General features: G+C 34.0%; 3 protein-coding genes and 1 pseudogene across 5 annotated transcripts; 2 read left to right on the top strand and 2 right to left on the bottom strand.

Moving 5' to 3' along the window:
* The first annotated feature begins 2,288 nt into the window (after positions 1-2,288).
* On the top strand, positions 2,289-5,200 carry LOC115243348 (annotated as a pseudogene).
* Positions 5,201-5,211: 11 nt separating this feature from the next.
* LOC115243361 lies at positions 5,212-7,771 on the bottom strand. 2 transcript variants are annotated; one of them, XM_029820285.1, is made up of 3 exons: positions 7,361-7,771; positions 6,607-7,003; positions 5,212-6,101 (listed from the first exon to the last, which is right to left on the bottom strand). In XM_029820285.1, exons 2-3 carry the CDS (start codon positions 6,926-6,928, stop codon positions 5,872-5,874), a joined length of 552 nt encoding a protein of 183 aa, XP_029676145.1. In that variant the 5' UTR covers positions 6,929-7,003; positions 7,361-7,771; the 3' UTR covers positions 5,212-5,871. The 2 variants fall into 2 exon arrangements, with proteins under 2 accessions (XP_029676145.1, XP_029676146.1); XM_029820286.1 differs by lacking the exon at positions 7,361-7,771 and adding an exon at positions 7,126-7,146.
* A 1,516-nt stretch (positions 7,772-9,287) lies between these two features.
* On the top strand, positions 9,288-12,665 carry LOC115243349 (digestive organ expansion factor homolog). Its single transcript, XM_029820259.1, has 2 exons — positions 9,288-10,022; positions 10,164-12,665. The coding sequence occupies exon 2, from the start codon at positions 10,189-10,191 to the stop codon at positions 12,529-12,531; it is 2,343 nt and encodes a 780-aa protein (XP_029676119.1). The 5' UTR covers positions 9,288-10,022; positions 10,164-10,188; the 3' UTR covers positions 12,532-12,665.
* Positions 12,666-12,677: 12 nt separating this feature from the next.
* Positions 12,678-19,532, bottom strand: LOC115243351. 2 transcript variants are annotated; one of them, XM_029820264.1, is made up of 3 exons: positions 18,980-19,530; positions 17,953-18,889; positions 12,678-13,559 (listed from the first exon to the last, which is right to left on the bottom strand). In XM_029820264.1, the coding sequence occupies exons 1-3, from the start codon at positions 19,139-19,141 to the stop codon at positions 13,330-13,332; spliced, it is 1,329 nt and encodes a 442-aa protein (XP_029676124.1). In that variant the 5' UTR covers positions 19,142-19,530; the 3' UTR covers positions 12,678-13,329. The 2 variants fall into 2 exon arrangements, with proteins under 2 accessions (XP_029676124.1, XP_029676123.1); XM_029820263.1 differs by having other exon boundaries at positions 17,953-19,532.
* Between the last annotated feature and the right edge of the window lie 102 nt (positions 19,533-19,634).

Raw genomic sequence — 19,634 nt, 5'->3', positions numbered from 1 at the left:
GGGGGGGGGAGGCACCCGTAAAAAAGACCGTCGAACGCGCGTAACGTCTGTCACAGGTTCGCCGCCGGCTACCTGGCTGGGCTAGCTCTGTCTCTCTCTATTTGACGGCGTGTACGCGGTTAAGGGCGCTCGAGATACTACTACGAAACTGTCCGTGTAGTAGTTAGTAGTGCGTTTACCGAACGATGGCGGCGGTTCGTACTGTCAGGAACGCGCTGAGATTATCGGGGCCCCTAGAACAATCGTATTAGAGTTTACATGATGATTTACACGCGAGGATTTAGGGTCTACCGCAGAAAAATCAAGGTTAATATCTTTACGCATATACATTATGTGTCTATTAAATTTATTTGGTTAGGCCCTTACACTACGTAAGAAATGATTAACGTAATAATGCGAGATTTTTTTTGAAAAAAATTGAAACTGAATGAAACTTACGAATAATTTTTAGAGACCTGTGTATAAGAAACTTTTTTTTACTTGAAATTAATTTATCACATTTTGCTGTAGCACTAATTGCAAAAGTGTTTTACAACTCCATCTATCGTTGCTATTTCATTATACGTCACTGGAAACCGCGGTATCATCGATGCGCGCGCAGCGCAATCATCCGCCTCGACACGGCGTGGCGGTTCGCGCGAGCCCTGTTAAGGACCGGATATTTTGTAAACAAGCGAAGCAAAGGGTCAATTAATTTCAGCCGCTCTTTCCTGCTTCCCGCGCGTGCCTCCTTCCTTCCCGTGTCATCGTTCGCGTTATTTGTTCCACGCCGTCGCATTTCCATGCGATTTTGATCAAATCCCATTTTCGAACTGTGAGTATTTTCACTCTCTCTCTCTCTCTCTCTCTCTCCGTTCCCTCCTTCAGTCTCCTACCGGAATGCCCGCCAATCTTTTTACATCGCAACTAGTAAGCTTGTGAAATTCGAGCGTTGCAGAATTTAGTTTGCCGAAGATAATTGCAAGGTAGATAAATGTTATGTAATATACAAAGTACACGATGCCGTAACGTTAATAATTGCGGATTTCATTAATGTCGATTGACTCTGAATTGTAATTTAGCTCCAATTGCTCCGTCTTTTGCTAAATCGCCATAATGACTATACAAGCTCTTTGTAATTATCGGACAGATTTCGTTAAGCATAACTAATCTTAACCAACATTGATAAAAAAACTGATCTTATTTTATCGCAGATTAAAAAAATGTAGATTAAAAAGAATTTCTTTTTCTGTCTTTCTTTCTAGTATATCTCATTCATTATATGTATATATATAGAATACATTTTTAATTTCAGAATCAAATGTTATTTTAATATTTTTTGCATTTCTTTTACATATATTTTTTCTATTTATTTGTCTTAATTCTTACAATAAATGGTCAGGAATTGAAAATAAATTTCTATCTAGATTTGTCAAGAAAATATTATCTTTAGACAATTGATTTTTACAATTAATATGTATATAGAGTGAGTCTAAAACGTTTTTTTTTTTTAATTAATCTTTAATTTTGAATCTTATAGTTATCCTCGTTTCACCGAAATTAGTTTCTTCCTCTTAATTTTAATTTGTCTGATTTGGTCTGATTTTATTGCGCGGTATCGAAAAAACCAGACAGAGAAATTGATCTTACCCATCTACGGCAAATTCAATCCCGCATTGCAATTTATACTCTTACCGACGCGTGCGATTACGTGATTTCCCGCGCGAGCGCATTATTTCCGGTTTCCGCATATAGCGCTACTTCGGCGGTAGCGTCGCGTATCGTCGGTTAAATTTCGAATGTCGGAGAGCGCGTATCGAGTATCGAACGGAATCGACAAAATCGCGTCACGTTCAAGTAAATTATCATTAGTGTTATTCCAAAATAAGTGATCATTAGTGTTATTTCAAAGTAAGTGATCATTAGTGTTATTCCAAAGAATGCCGGTCTCGAGTTCATTCCAGAAATTCCAACATTTTTGCAACAACGACGAACAATCAACAACGAGATGGTGAGTTTTTTCGATCTTTATAGCATAATTCAAGTAAATTCTTTCTTAGATAAGATGAAATGAAAAAAAAATTAACGTAAAATAGTGTAATTGCATCAAAAACTGTACAAAAATAGCTTTCTTTTCCATTTGAAGAAGAATAATGAAGAATAGTGAACAAATTTCTTTTGCATCGGGTATATAATTTATTCATAGATCAGCGACTCGAGTTCGCTGCAAAAGTAATTTATGGGTCACTTGCATGAACGCAGTAATGCAAATGCGACCGTTTTGTTTTAATGTGATTGGTTGATTTCTTAAATACTTTAGAGATAGAGTGTTAAAGCATTGGATTGAATAATTAGGACAAACAGGCAGAGTATTTTGTTTCTTTAAAATATCTTTTTATTTAAAAATGGCACGCAAGAATTCTCAGCGTGTCATTTCTCGCTTCTGACGTCATCATTCCAATATGGCCGCGGCGACTACTCAGGAGCCTTAAATAACTAAAAATTAGAGGTTAGGATAGATTAATTGATTACTGCATCAATTCTTATTGTGCACGACGTTACTGGTTGGACAAAGATTAACGGTATGTTTATTAAAAATTTAATTAATTTGATAGTAAAAAATATATGTAAATATATAAATGCAAGGTATTAATAATCTTTAAATTAATTGTACAAATTATCTCTTTTGGATATTTTCGATTAATAACAACATATATGTACAGATTAAACCAGGAATATATCGCTTTAATGGCACCAGGAAAACGGTTATTTCGCAATAAGAAAAGAAGATTTGACGAACACAAAAGTCGGCCAAAACCAAAGAAAGGCAAATTTGAATACAGAAAAGCCTCTTATGTCAAAGAGCGTGAAGCAAAAAATGAGGAGATTGAGGCTCGCAGGCAAATAGTGGAAGAAGAAAAGGCACGTCAGCGACTTCAGGAAACTGATAGTTCCGAAGAAGAAGAAATTGATCCTGAGTTGCTTTTTATGTCCCGATTTCCTGGCTATGAAAATTTACTAGAGAAATTAAAGAAATCAGTTGTGACCAGTTCAGATAGCGAAAATGAAAAATGCACTAAACAGAATAAAAACGAAAAGGACAAAGAAAGAAAGAAGAAAAAAAGGAAGGAAAAGAATATAATTGAAAAGAAAAAAGTTGATGAAGAAAAGAATGAAGAATCAGAAACTGATGAAGAATCTTATGATCATAGTAAGAATAAAGAGATTACAGATGACATGAAGGAGGACGATTACGAAGATGCTGAGACTGCTCAAGAAGATGCTGGTCATTTAAGGGATCCATTCTCTTTACATCTGCGCAATGACATGGATGATGAACTATATAAAGTAGTCTCGGTAACGCCACAGATTACAGAGTTTACAACATTGGAGTGGCCCACACTTGGAAATTTAATATGTCAGATTCCAAAACCTGTTGTTGTTTCGAAAGACAAGACAATAAAAGTCAAAAAGCTTTTAGACGATGAAGAGAAACAATATGCTAATTATGGTAAAGTTCCAAGTTTAATAGAAAACATTGATTGGAATAAATTGCATATAAAATCACAAATTCAGAATAATTTAATCAAAGCTAATTATCATAATATGAAGGATAATTTGGAAAAAGATTCTGTACCTTTAACTCCTCTTCAAAGGGAATTATTCTCAGTGATAAATAATTACCAAGATTTATATTATCCTGAAAGAACATTTTCAAATGCTGATCAGGTACGATTTGTTTATTGTTTGCATGTAATTAATCATGTGCTGAAAACTCGAACAAAAATATTGCATCATAATGCAAAATTAGCCAAGTCTAATTGTAGTGGAATGGGAGAAATTCCAGATGAATACAGGGATCAAGGTTTAGTGAGGCCCAAAGTGCTTATAATAGTGCCATTTAAGCATTCTTGCTTCAAAATAGTCGAAATGTTTATCTCGATTTTATTTGGAGAGGATAAAGGTGGCTCTGTCATCAATAAGTTGCGATTTATGGAAGATTTTACTGGGAACGAATTAGTGATACCTAAGAAGAATCCTAAACCAAAAGATTATGAATTGACTCTACAAGGAAACGTTGATGATAAGTTCAAGATAGGTATGGCCATCACCAAGAAGACTCTCAAATTATACACAAATTTCTATTCCTCCGATATTATAATTGGCTCACCGTTGGGTCTCAGAAGGGTTATAGGTGCAGAAGGAGAAACAGTAAGAGACTTTGATTTTCTCTCATCCATAGAATTGCTAATCATGGACCAGATTGACGTCGTTCTTATGCAGAATTGGGATCATCTTTACCAAGTGTTGGATTATCTGCATCTGCAACCTAAAAAATCTCACGACATTGATTACTCTCGCCTCAGAAGTTGGTGTGTAAATGGCTGGACCAAATATTACAGACAGACGTTGATCTTTTCCAGTATCGAGCTGCCGCATGTAAACACGCTACTGATAAGGAAATGCTTCAATTACGCAGGCAAAGTGAAGGTGACGAATCGAATTGAACCGGGTTCGATTCACAAAGTGACTGTCAAAATTCCGCAGGTATTCTACAGATTCGAGGCATCCGATCTTCTTCAAGCTATCGACAGCAGGTTGGAATTTTTTTTGAAAGAGGTGCTGCCGCGATACATGGATCCCATATATAATCACACATTGATCTACATTCCATCTTATTTCGATTTCATATATGTGCGGAATCGCATGATGAAAGAGAAATTGAGTTTTGCGCAAATCTGCGAGTATACTGAGGACCGGAAAGTCGCCCGGGCAAGGGACATGTTCTTTCATAGTGACGCGCACTTTCTACTTTACACAGAACGTTGGCACTTTTGGCGGAGAACGAGGATAAAGGGTATTCGTCACCTTATATTTTATCAATTGCCCACTTATCCGCACTTTTATAGCGAAATGTGTAATCTAATGGACAGATTGTATCAGAATCCGCGCGCTGGCACAGAGTTCAATATGACGGTGACCATTATTTATAACAAATTCGATGCCATATCGCTTGCTCAAATTGTAGGCCAGAATAGAGCTTCCGAAATGATAACATCTGAATCTAAAGTACATACCATAAAATGCTGAAGTTTTTTCTACGTTCATGTAAATATGACGTAATAACTACAAATAATTGCCTATTTAGTTGCATTGAAACAATGTTAATTTTATATAGCTAAGCTAACGTTGTAAATAAAGCTAAATAATATGTCAATGTGAAATAATTGCTTTAATGTGTATAGCCTTTATTAATCATATAAAACTTATATGATACATTGGACGAATTTCAATTGCGGCAATAAATTAGTAGAATTATAATAAATTTGTTTTTTATAATTACATTATTTTACTACATTTCTATAATAATATAATACAAAAATATTCTCTAAAGTACTTTTCAAGCAATAAGAAATTTGGAAAAATAACTCTTACAAAAGATTACATCTAATCATATTATCTAATCATATTATAGATTAATTTAGAAATATATTGTTAAGCAATTAACATAAAATTAAAATTAATTCGTAATAGAGATGATTCGTTTACAATGGAATATATGAATTTTGCTTATGATTTTATTATTTATTATTATTGTATGTTGATTTTATCGCGACAGTATCATTCATATAACTAGACATTGCTAAATTATTTATGTGTCTAACTTTTATATCTGTGTTTCGGAGAGTGATTTTAATCTTTATAAGATTTGTCATTTGGCCAATTTAAATCAATGCAATTTCGAAACATTCTCTGTCCTTAAAGTGGAAAAATCACATTTTTATGAACATAGTAATAGGTGTTAATACTCTATTAGCGATTACTAGTTTAGCTTCCCTTTAGCTTGTATTTTCCCGTTCAAGTTAGAAAGTATAAAAATCTAATATTTGTTTATGTAACGCTATCGTCATCGTCAATGTTTACAGTGCTAGTGAAATTGTTGCGATAATCCCGTACTGTCGGAATCGACATGAGCTCAATAGACGTTTCCTCGATATCCGTGGTTTCCGTCAAGATTTCCCAAAGACCTTTCTGTCGTTGCGTGGTCGATATATCCGCTTCCTCCAGCTGTTTATTATTTATCGTCATAAATTTCGCGGTCATCCCTTTGATCTGTGTTTCTGTAAAAAAAATAATAGTATTAGATTATTAGTATGATTAAAGCAAGATGTATATATTCGTTAATAATAGGAAATTACAGTAATTTATTTATATTTCATTGAAATTTTTTCACATCTTTATATAGAATTTGAAACATACATTTTTACAATACAAAATTTTTATTTATGTTACATTGTAAATGTTTTCAATTTTGACATATTTGTATTATATTATTCTTACATTTTATATTACAAGATTAATATCGCACGACATTTATCTCGTATGAAATTTTTATAGCGTAGATTTTTTATGATTTTATATAAAAGATTGGTATAGCATAGAACTTTTTTTAGAATTCTCAAGATTTATTTCTAATTGCAAAACTGTCATTTCGTCGAGTTAAAGATAGCATAATTAGCATTTGTTGTATTAGCGTAAAATCAGTGTTTAACTTATTCTAATCTTACGAAAAACATCTTTGTGATTCTATAGGCGCAAATATCTCTTCTTGATTAATACCGTTACCATTGAAAATCGACAGAGTCGTGAGAGAGTTGACGGGAAGAGATTTAGCACAATCTGACTTGTTGATCCTCGGTTTCCTGTCCTGGACCTTAGGATTCCAGACGAAGGTGTAATACAGAGAGAGTAGTATGGCAGCCATGCTGACGAATATGACATATGCGACTACTGTCAATACTCGCACCAGTTTTTGCTTGTGCTTAGGCTCATAGAGCTTGTCTTTCCGTTCTTCACCGGCGAAACGTATCTCGTTGGGCGCCGATGGTTTGCTGTCGCGATTAACCAAGGTGCGACCGATGCTGGCCATCATGTTGTGGGCGCTCATCTTTCGTGGCAATTGTATTTTCGATTTACGATTTCGAGAAGTATTGTACGACAAGAAGCAGACTCTCTCTCAACGCTGAAAAATAAGCGATCGACCTGACGCTGATTGAAAGCATTGGAATGATTCAGCGTCCAAGAAATATAGATATTCTTTTCGGGAAATTGCATCTTAAAGCGTCTTCAAGACTTGTTAATTACCTGTTAATTACAACCGCCTGCAAACTCGAACGAATTTATCCTTGTACGAGGAGATGAATAATTTTAGTCCAAACGTTAGAAATTAATTCTTACATTGTTTCGCGAATCTTTATATATTTTTTAATGAATATATTCTAAAAAATGATACTATATATATGGCATCAGCAACATAAGTTAATTAAATTCTCGAATTCGGTTTTCTTTTCTGCGATATTTAAATCACAAATGGACGTACCTTAACGTTAAACACATCACTAAACTGCGCATTTATTTCCAACGCATTTTACAGCACATGCTTTTAGTCTTTGATCTGCTCTCTCGTCTTTCCCACACTCCGATACAAGGAGATCGGTTGTTTCGAATATGCTTTGATCACATCACGAAAGGACATTCTAAAGATGCGACAGGGCGTGTCTTCTCGAAACGAGTTTTATCCGCAAGCTCCAGAATATTGCGGAAAAGGTCGACTCGTACACTCGAAATCGATAGACCACGAAAGCTCACCCGTCTTCTCCACGCAACTAAACACGCGCGTTTTCCGCTGGCTATTTCTGCGCGTTGGTTCTCATGGATAGGCGTATCTCGCCATATGTGTCACGAATATAAAAAATGCACCACTACGAATGTACGAATGTGTGCACGGAAAAGCGGTATCCAGTGCGCAAGCTCCGGGACCTTGATCCACCGAGAGCTTTTCGTCTCTCATACCAGCGTTTAGGGGCTGATAAACTCGAGAGGATACACGAGGCCATTACACTTGCGTCGAGATTTGTCCTACTTTATTGTATTTTGTTATATCTTTTATATCTAAAATATATATATAGAAATATTAGTTTAAATATCGACTTTTTATATCAATGGTTTTAATTTTCGAAATAAAAAATATATTACTGAATATATTCACATAATAACATTTTTTTCTTAGAAGGGAGAAAGTTATTAAAAAAAGATTTGTTATTATATTATATATACAGAGAAGAAATTATACTTATATTACAAGAGATACTTTGATAGTTTTATACAAAAATATTAACTATAGAAAGAAAGCCAAGAGTTCTTCTCAGATTTATATTCTTTGCGAGATATTTATATCTCTCTTTTTTTATGAACGAATACTATTACTCGAAAGTCTTCTGCTTACTGATATTTTAATTCTCAAGATAATTCTACGAATGAGTGATTGCGTGCTTTTCTAAAAGTGTTATCGATTTTTTTTAAAATTTGTTTGCATGCACTAAAACAATCTTAAGAAACATATTTAATGAAATTGACTTATATATATTATTTTTCTATGTATTCTACTTTAAACTGGCTAAATATACTTATAAATATAATCGAAATTTTAAACGGAAATTTAATTTCTGTTTGATTTGCTGCTTTTCTGACATTATCTGCAGCATTTATTTTAATTATATTTCTAATTTGCATCCAATAAAAGTCACGATAAATTTACTTTTTCTATCTTTGATTTTATAATTAAGGTGATATACAATGAAGAATATAATCATTTTTGTAGAATAGTATTACAGAACAATTTGCATAATTTATATTGTAGAAGAATCTTTTTTTTTTAAAGCCCATTGATCAACGAGATTGTTTTGAAAATACGAATGAAAATTACGGAAGCCGAGCGAAATGTCTTATCGGTGAAATATAGTATAAGGAAATGAAATTAAATGTAACGAGAATTGAATAAGGATCATAAAGCATCTTGGACTGCTAAGCAATTTCGTTTTAAGAATGGATCGACGCAACTTTATCGCTTTATTTATCCTATAAAAGGTGGCACTCCTTTATTTCAATAGAACGTCATAACGTAGCCCCTCGATCTTTTATTTGGCAAACAAGGCACACTATCCGATCCCTTGGTATAAGTTTCGTTTAACCAAGAAAATAGGCGTGAGGGCCTTGAGAACGACTAAAGATTCTGGAGGAAAGTTATAGTCAAACTGTTAAATTATATAGAGTGTTTAAAAAAAAAGTTGGTTAAATTAACTTTATTTTACATGAATAAATATTCGTTGCTAGATTATATAAAAAAAAATGAGAAAAGAAGTGCCAAGGACAAGAATTGAACCCGGGTCTGATGCGTGATAGCCACCCGCTTTAATGCCCGAGCTACGCCGCCTTCTCCCTAATCGATATAACGGAGCTGGATATAAGAAAAGCCATATTATTTAAATCAAATTTTCTTGGAAATGGCTGAGCATTGCGCCCTTCCTTTGCTCAAGTATTCTTCTAATAGAGTACTACACTATATAAAAGATATATAAAAGATATATACTATATATATGTTATATGTTAGCTACAAGTTACCAGCATGTTACCCACATGTCAGAATTTTTATGCAGCGCCTCACGTTGCAAATCGATGAACTATGAGGCGTGAAAAGTGACGTTTTGACAGCCCAAATTATTGTTGCGTACCATTTCGTAATTATTCGTTTTATGCTGGTTTTGTGATGTGTAACGTATTCGTGAAACTTATAAAATTGTCCGAAAACTAAGCTTAGCAAGAAAAGTATTATGTAAAAAGAACATTTTCCACTTCTTTCGACAGCTGTCAAACTACATGTTTTCCCGTATTACTAGGCTTACTTTGACACTCATTTTACGGTTATTTATTAATTGTCAAAGGAAAAGCTTAGTTTTCGGACAATTTTACGAGTATACTAAAGCGATCTGTAGTCTTGTTTCTTTAAAATATCTTTTTATTTAAAAATGGCACGCAAGAATTCTCAGCGTGTCATTTCTCGCTTCTGACGTCATCATTCCAATATGGCCGCGGCGACTACTCAGGAGCCTTAAATAACTAAAAATTAGAGGTTAGGATAGATTAATTGATTACTGCATCAATTCTTATTGTGCACGACGTTACTGGTTGGACAAAGATTAACGGTATGTTTATTAAAAATTTAATTAATTTGATAGTAAAAAATATATGTAAATATATAAATGCAAGGTATTAATAATCTTTAAATTAATTGTACAAATTATCTCTTTTGGATATTTTCGATTAATAACAACATATATGTACAGATTAAACCAGGAATATATCGCTTTAATGGCACCAGGAAAACGGTTATTTCGCAATAAGAAAAGAAGATTTGACGAACACAAAAGTCGGCCAAAACCAAAGAAAGGCAAATTTGAATACAGAAAAGCCTCTTATGTCAAAGAGCGTGAAGCAAAAAATGAGGAGATTGAGGCTCGCAGGCAAATAGTGGAAGAAGAAAAGGCACGTCAGCGACTTCAGGAAACTGATAGTTCCGAAGAAGAAGAAATTGATCCTGAGTTGCTTTTTATGTCCCGATTTCCTGGCTATGAAAATTTACTAGAGAAATTAAAGAAATCAGTTGTGACCAGTTCAGATAGCGAAAATGAAAAATGCACTAAACAGAATAAAAACGAAAAGGACAAAGAAAGAAAGAAGAAAAAAAGGAAGGAAAAGAATATAATTGAAAAGAAAAAAGTTGATGAAGAAAAGAATGAAGAATCAGAAACTGATGAAGAATCTTATGATCATAGTAAGAATAAAGAGATTACAGATGACATGAAGGAGGACGATTACGAAGATGCTGAGACTGCTCAAGAAGATGCTGGTCATTTAAGGGATCCATTCTCTTTACATCTGCGCAATGACATGGATGATGAACTATATAAAGTAGTCTCGGTAACGCCACAGATTACAGAGTTTACAACATTGGAGTGGCCCACACTTGGAAATTTAATATGTCAGATTCCAAAACCTGTTGTTGTTTCGAAAGACAAGACAATAAAAGTCAAAAAGCTTTTAGACGATGAAGAGAAACAATATGCTAATTATGGTAAAGTTCCAAGTTTAATAGAAAACATTGATTGGAATAAATTGCATATAAAATCACAAATTCAGAATAATTTAATCAAAGCTAATTATCATAATATAAAGGATAATTTGGAAAAAGATTCTGTACCTTTAACTCCTCTTCAAAGGGAATTATTCTCAGTGATAAATAATTACCAAGATTTATATTATCCTGAAAGAACATTTTCAAATGCTGATCAGGTACGATTTGTTTATTGTTTGCATGTAATTAATCATGTGCTGAAAACTCGAACAAAAATATTGCATCATAATGCAAAATTAGCCAAGTCTAATTGTAGTGGAATGGGAGAAATTCCAGATGAATACAGGGATCAAGGTTTAGTGAGGCCCAAAGTGCTTATAATAGTGCCATTTAAGCATTCTTGCTTCAAAATAGTCGAAATGTTTATCTCGATTTTATTTGGAGAGGATAAAGGTGGCTCTGTCATCAATAAGTTGCGATTTATGGAAGATTTTACTGGGAACGAATTAGTGATACCTAAGAAGAATCCTAAACCAAAAGATTATGAATTGACTCTACAAGGAAACGTTGATGATAAGTTCAAGATAGGTATGGCCATCACCAAGAAGACTCTCAAATTATACACAAATTTCTATTCCTCCGATATTATAATTGGCTCACCGTTGGGTCTCAGAAGGGTTATAGGTGCAGAAGGAGAAACAGTAAGAGACTTTGATTTTCTCTCATCCATAGAATTGCTAATCATGGACCAGATTGACGTCGTTCTTATGCAGAATTGGGATCATCTTTACCAAGTGTTGGATTATCTGCATCTGCAACCTAAAAAATCTCACGACATTGATTACTCTCGCCTCAGAAGTTGGTGTGTAAATGGCTGGACCAAATATTACAGACAGACGTTGATCTTTTCCAGTATCGAGCTGCCGCATGTAAACACGCTACTGATAAGGAAATGCTTCAATTACGCAGGCAAAGTGAAGGTGACGAATCGAATTGAACCGGGTTCGATTCACAAAGTGACTGTCAAAATTCCGCAGGTATTCTACAGATTCGAGGCATCCGATCTTCTTCAAGCTATCGACAGCAGGTTGGAATTTTTTTTGAAAGAGGTGCTGCCGCGATACATGGATCCCATATATAATCACACATTGATCTACATTCCATCTTATTTCGATTTCATATATGTGCGGAATCGCATGATGAAAGAGAAATTGAGTTTTGCGCAAATCTGCGAGTATACTGAGGACCGGAAAGTCGCCCGGGCAAGGGACATGTTCTTTCATAGTGACGCGCACTTTCTACTTTACACAGAACGTTGGCACTTTTGGCGGAGAACGAGGATAAAGGGTATTCGTCACCTTATATTTTATCAATTGCCCACTTATCCGCACTTTTATAGCGAAATGTGTAATCTAATGGACAGATTGTATCAGAATCCGCGCGCTGGCACAGAGTTCAATATGACGGTGACCATTATTTATAACAAATTCGATGCCATATCGCTTGCTCAAATTGTAGGCCAGAATAGAGCTTCCGAAATGATAACATCTGAATCTAAAGTACATACCATAAAATGCTGAAGTTTTTTCTACGTTCATGTAAATATGACGTAATAACTACAAATAATTGCCTATTTAGTTGCATTGAAACAATGTTAATTTTATATAGCTAAGCTAACGTTGTAAATAAAGCTAAATAATATGTCAATGTGAAATAATTGCTTTAATGTGTATAGCCTTTATTAATCATATAAAACTTATATGATACATTGGACGAATTTCAGTTGCGGCAATAAATTAGTAGAATTATAATAAATTTGTTTTTTATAATTACATTATTTTACTACATTTCTATAATAATATAATACAAAAATATTCTCTAAAGTACTTTTCAAGCAATAAGAAATTTGGAAAAATAACTCTTACAAAAGATTACATCTAATCATATCTAATCATATTATAGATTAATTTAGCAATATATTGTTAAGCAATTAACATAAAATTAAAATTAATTCGTAATAGAGATGATTCGTTTACAATGGAATATATGAATTTTGCTTATGATTTTATTATTTATTATTATTGTATGTTGATTTTATCGCGACAGTATCATTCATATAACTAGACATTGCTAAATTATTTATGTGTCTAACTTTTATATCTGTGTTTCGGAGAGTGATTTTAATCTTTATAAGATTTGTCATTTGGCCAATTTAAATCAATGCAATTTCGAAACATTCTCTGTCCTTAAAGTGGAAAAATCACATTTTTATGAACATAGTAATAGGTGTTAATACTCTATTAGCGATTACTAGTTTAGCTTCCCTTTAGCTTGTATTTTCCCGTTCAAGTTAGAAAGTATAAAAATCTAATATTTGTTTATGTAACGCTATCGTCATCGTCAATGTTTACAGTGCTAGTGAAATTGTTGCGATAATCCCGTACTGTCGGAATCGACATGAGCTCAATAGACGTTTCCTCGATATCCGTGGTTTCCGTCAAGATTTCCCAAAGACCTTTCTGTCGTTGCGTGGTCGATATATCCGCTTCCTCCAGCTGTTTATTATTTATCGTCATAAATTTCGCGGTCATCCCTTTGATCTGTGTTTCTGTAAAAAAAATAATAGTATTAGATTATTAGTATGATTAAAGCAAGATGTATATATTCGTTAATAATAGGAAATTACAGTAATTTATTTATATTTCATTGAAATTTTTTCACATCTTTATATAGAATTTGAAACATACATTTTTACAATACAAAATTTTTATTTATGTTACATTGTAAATGTTTTCAATTTTGACATATTTGTATTATATTATTCTTACATTTTATATTACAAGATTAATATCGCACGACATTTATCTCGTATGAAATTTTTATAGCGTAGATTTTTTATGATTTTATATAAAAGATTGGTATAGCATAGAACTTTTTTTAGAATTCTCAAGATTTATTTCTAATTGCAAAACTGTCATTTCGTCGAGTTAAAGATAGCATAATTAGCATTTGTTGTATTAGCGTAAAATCAGTGTTTAACTTATTCTAATCTTACGAAAAACATCTTTGTGATTCTATAGGCGCAAATATCTCTTCTTGATTAATACCGTTACCATTGAAAATCGACAGAGTCGTGAGAGAGTTGACGGGAAGAGATTTAGCACAATCTGACTTGTTGATCCTCGGTTTCCTGTCCTGGACCTTAGGATTCCAGACGAAGGTGTAATACAGAGAGAGTAGTATGGCAGCCATGCTGACGAATATGACATATGCGACTACTGTCAATACTCGCACCAGTTTTTGCTTGTGCTTAGGCTCATAGAGCTTGTCTTTCCGTTCTTCACCGGCGAAACGTATCTCGTTGGGCGCCGATGGTTTGCTGTCGCGATTAACCAAGGTGCGACCGATGCTGGCCATCATGTTGTGGGCGCTCATCTTTCGTGGCAATTGTATTTTCGATTTACGATTTCGAGAAGTATTGTACGACAAGAAGCAGACTCTCTCTCAACGCTGAAAAATAAGCGATCGACCTGACGCTGATTGAAAGCATTGGAATGATTCAGCGTCCAAGAAATATAGATATTCTTTTCGGGAAATTGCATCTTAAAGCGTCTTCAAGACTTGTTAATTACCTGTTAATTACAACCGCCTGCAAACTCGAACGAATTTATCCTTGTACGAGGAGATGAATAATTTTAGTCCAAACGTTAGAAATTAATTCTTACATTGTTTCGCGAATCTTTATATATTTTTTAATGAATATATTCTAAAAAATGATACTATATATATGGCATCAGCAACATAAGTTAATTAAATTCTCGAATTCGGTTTTCTTTTCTGCGATATTTAAATCACAAATGGACGTACCTTAACGTTAAACACATCACTAAACTGCGCATTTATTTCCAACGCATTTTACAGCACATGCTTTTAGTCTTTGATCTGCTCTCTCGTCTTTCCCACACTCCGATACAAGGAGATCGGTTGTTTCGAATATGCTTTGATCACATCACGAAAGGACATTCTAAAGATGCGACAGGGCGTGTCTTCTCGAAACGAGTTTTATCCGCAAGCTCCAGAATATTGCGGAAAAGGTCGACTCGTACACTCGAAATCGATAGACCACGAAAGCTCACCCGTCTTCTCCACGCAACTAAACACGCGCGTTTTCCGCTGGCTATTTCTGCGCGTTGGTTCTCATGGATAGGCGTATCTCGCCATATGTGTCACGAATATAAAAAATGCACCACTACGAATGTACGAATGTGTGCACGGAAAAGCGGTATCCAGTGCGCAAGCTCCGGGACCTTGATCCACCGAGAGCTTTTCGTCTCTCATACCAGCGTTTAGGGGCTGATAAACTCGAGAGGATACACGAGGCCATTACACTTGCGTCGAGATTTGTCCTACTTTATTGTATTTTGTTATATCTTTTATATCTAAAATATATATATAGAAATATTAGTTTAAATATCGACTTTTTATATCAATGGTTTTAATTTTCGAAATAAAAAATATATTACTGAATATATTCACATAATAACATTTTTTTCTTAGAAGGGAGAAAGTTATTAAAAAAAGATTTGTTATTATATTATATATACAGAGAAGAAATTATACTTATATTACAAGAGATACTTTGATAGTTTTATACAAAAATATTAACTATAGAAAGAAAGCCAAGAGTTCTTCTCAGATTTATATTCTTTGCGAGATATTTATATCTCTCTTTTTTTATGAACGAATACTATTACTCGAAAGTCTTCTGCTTACTGATATTTTAATTCTCAAGATAATTCTACGAATGAGTGATTGCGTGCTTTTCTAAAAGTGTTATCGATTTTTTTTAAAATTTGTTTGCATGCACTAAAACAATCTTAAGAAACATATTTAATGAAATTGACTTATATATATTATTTTTCTATGTATTCTACTTTAAACTGGCTAAATATACTTATAAATATAATCGAAATTTTAAACGGAAATTTAATTTCTGTTTGATTTGCTGCTTTTCTGACATTATCTGCAGCATTTATTTTAATTATATTTCTAATTTGCATCCAATAAAAGTCACGATAAATTTACTTTTTCTATCTTTGATTTTATAATTAAGGTGATATACAATGAAGAATATAATCATTTTTGTAGAATAGTATTACAGAACAATTTGCATAATTTATATTGTAGAAGAATCTTTTTTTTTTAAAGCCCATTGATCAACGAGATTGTTTTGAAAATACGAATGAAAATTACGGAAGCCGAGCGAAATGTCTTATCGGTGAAATATAGTATAAGGAAATGAAATTAAATGTAACGAGAATTGAATAAGGATCATAAAGCATCTTGGACTGCTAAGCAATTTCGTTTTAAGAATGGATCGACGCAACTTTATCGCTTTATTTATCCTATAAAAGGTGGCACTCCTTTATTTCAATAGAACGTCATAACGTAGCCCCTCGATCTTTTATTTGGCAAACAAGGCACACTATCCGATCCCTTGGTATAAGTTTCGTTTAACCAAGAAAATAGGCGTGAGGGCCTTGAGAACGACTAAAGATTCTGGAGGAAAGTTATAGTCAAACTGTTAAATTATATAGAGTGTTTTCCATAATCTCCCGAAAGAAATATCTGTGTCCGTAAAATATTAAATGAAAAGACTTATTGAACCCTCAAAATTAAATGGACGATATCTTATAAACAAAATTTAAAGTTCTTTAAATTTTTATTTTATTTTTATTTATATTTTCAGGATTTAATTTAATTTACGAAAAATCTTTTATTTTAATGCAAAATATTATTTATTAACATAATTTATTGTGAATATTATATATTTCTTTTTTATTTATCGACTATAATTCAAATATTTTCTTCATGTCTATTGAATAGAATTTATTTTTAGATCGAAATTTTTATTAACTGTTTTTTTTTTTATAATAGCCAATGCGCTAACGTAAGTTTATATTGAATTTAGATGAATTATTCCCGAACTTTTGTTTTACTAGCTTTTTCATGAAGATAAATTAACAGTTTACTCGTCATAACTGCAATCATTTGATGACTGCAATATTAATATTTAAGGTTAATGATATTCAGGAGTTATCGGATTTTGAGTGTGATGTAACGTCGAAGAAACCATATAATAGATCGACCTGACCCTGTTTCACTTGTTACACAATGACGCGTTACTCGTCGTATACCGATCCATCGACTTATTTCTAAGGCTTTAATTATTGCTTCCCATCCGTTATGTTCAAAATGTTTCTTTCTTTCCTAGTCGAGAAATTACTTTTTCAATTGAATGCATATACTTATCTTATTAAAATCTATATATTTCCTTTTAAATATATATATGACTTCATATATTGCAATACGGCAAATATAGCGAAAGCATATGATAAATTATTATATACACGTACTATATAAATGTCACTAAAGTATAATTTATATTTGTAATGAGAAGGCAATAATAATATGAAATAATAATATAAATGTATTTGAAGAAATATTAATAAAATAGGAATCAAGAGAGAGATAGAAAAAGAAAGAAAGATTAAGTCTGTCTGAATTTGAGAATTTCAAACATCAAATAATCGAAAGTTTCGCTTGTGTTTAGTTGAACGAATAACAGTTAGAGTTTGATGAGAATAGTGAGAATATAAACTGCAGCAGATGCGTGAGCATTAATTTGTATAATCGTTCGTCTCTCGAATTTCAAATTTAATAGATTATATACAATATAAACACGGATCGATAATTTCCACTTATATTTTTATTTATATTTGTCAATTTAATCTTAAGGTGTACATTCATTGCTATTAAAAGTGAAATCATTCGCCTGATGATCCATGAACAAGCAGAAAAACATCATGAATCTAGCAGCGTCTGAGGAAAACCACGAGTGACGTAATGCTCGTTGTTTAATCACACGGGCACGTCTTTATCCCGGCATGTTTATCCCGGCGCCATAAGAAAAGCTGGCGAATCCATGCGAATTCTCTCACCTTCAGAATTTCTCGTTACAATAGTCAGATCATCCGATGACTGATGGAATTCCGGATTGTTATGGATGTATCCCGAATCGTGAGATGACGAGATGGTCGATACTTCATTGCGCGTGACTTCTAAGATGTGGTTGCTCGAGGGATACTCATTATTGCTGGAATAATTTCGTCGGGAATTTAGATTATTAACGCTGACATTTGTAGACAGAAGACGCTTCGTAACATCCTCCGCGTATTCTTTCGATCTAGTGATCGTGCGTACATTGTTCGGATCGCTTTTTCGATTGTCATTGATCAATTGACGATCATCAGTTTCATTTTGTTTTATCAATTCTTTTATATCGTTGAGAATATCGATTCTTGAAAATTTTTGATTCTTGTGATCGACAATCAGATTGGAATCGATAATAGATCTTCCGTTGAAATGTTTCTGTTTCATTTTATTTTCAGGTATAGTCGCGTTTTTTGATGTCCGCGTACTTTCAATGTCCAGCATATTTACAGGATCCGTGAATTTTGGAGGCAGATCAATATTATTATTTCGAGTCTTTTCTTCGGTAATGTTATCCTGCAATTCATTTGAGATCGATTTTTCCGTTATCTTTGTCGAGTTGAGCATCTTTTCTACTCTGATAGACGAATTATCGGATCCGCCAGAAATCGCCGTTACGTATTTCGATAGATTTCGATTCTGAGCGTGAGTTTCTACGAGCGAGTGTTTCAGTCTCAGCAACATCGCGTTCAGTCTTTCCTGTTTCCTGTCCTGAGAATTGACGTTAGAATCATCCCCATCGTACGCGCCGTACGTCATGCGACCCAGAAGAGGTTTGTACGCGCGATTTACTTCAGTCTGCAGAAAGAAGTCGTTCCCTTTCTTTTTCATATCTGTCTTCTCTGAAGGCATAGTGGCCATCAAAAACTGCATCTGCGGATCCGCCTGCAATCTTCCTCGCTCTATCAATCTCGGATTCGGTGGCTCCCATAAAAATATATAATAGGCGCTTAAAAGGATACCTACAAAACTCACCGAAAACAGGTAAGCCATTACGGTTACTACGCGGATGATTTTCTTAGTCCCGCGATTTTCGTAAATCTCCGCATTCGTGTCTTTCGGCGATACATCCGCCTGGACATCCGACGCGGACGCGTCCTGCGGCTTTGCCTCGCCGCTGCTCTCCTCCTTACTCATCTCAGCTCGCGCGTGATCAACCTCTTCGGGGTGTCAACGTGAAAATTTTAAGCTTTAAGATTTTAAGTTTTCTTGATTTCCTTAGTCATGATTTTGCGTTCTGTCGTATTCTAGAGAGAAAATTTTCTTCTCTTCGCTCCTCATCGGGGCGAGATTTTCTTCTTAAAATTTTTCAACAGGATCTTGCAATGAATTATTTGCATACGAGAGAGACGTCTTCTTTCAACGATTCTCAGTGTTTTTTATCATTCGTCATTCGTGATTGTATACAAGAAAACGAATTTGTTATTTATCGTTTGTTTTAGTGTTCTTTTCGCTTCTGGTTTGCTTTAATGGTTTGACTGTTTGTTGTTTCAAACACTCACAGAGGCACACATAAATACATACAGGGGTAAACGCGGAAGAGTGGCGAAGGGATCACCGATCGAGAAGAAACGTTCTGGTAGCGATGATACGCGCGACTGCAAGCTGAAGCCGCGCTGCGGAAAAGCTC

Source organism: Formica exsecta, unplaced genomic scaffold, assembly GCF_003651465.1.
Source record: "Formica exsecta isolate Colony F162 unplaced genomic scaffold, ASM365146v1 scaffold72, whole genome shotgun sequence".
In the NCBI taxonomy this organism is placed as follows: domain Eukaryota; kingdom Metazoa; phylum Arthropoda; class Insecta; order Hymenoptera; family Formicidae; genus Formica; species Formica exsecta.
Note: the sequence above shows the minus strand (reverse complement) of the source record. Positions and strands in the feature narration are given on the sequence as shown.

Bases quoted from the DNA above. Each gene is read 5' to 3' on its own strand.
- LOC115243361 (XM_029820285.1), bottom strand. From the start codon at position 6,928: ATGAGCGCCCACAACATGATGGCCAGCATCGGTCGCACCTTGGTTAAT. The intron at 6,102-6,606 runs GTAACGGTATTA...TTTTTTTTACAG, and splicing joins GACTCTGTCGATTTTCAATG to AAACACAGATCAAAGGGATG.
- LOC115243349 (XM_029820259.1), top strand. From the start codon at position 10,189: ATGGCACCAGGAAAACGGTTATTTCGCAATAAGAAAAGAAGATTTGAC.
- LOC115243351 (XM_029820263.1), bottom strand. From the start codon at position 19,141: ATGAGTAAGGAGGAGAGCAGCGGCGAGGCAAAGCCGCAGGACGCGTCC. The intron at 13,560-17,952 runs GTGAGAGAATTC...TTTTTTTTACAG, and splicing joins TGTAACGAGAAATTCTGAAG to AAACACAGATCAAAGGGATG.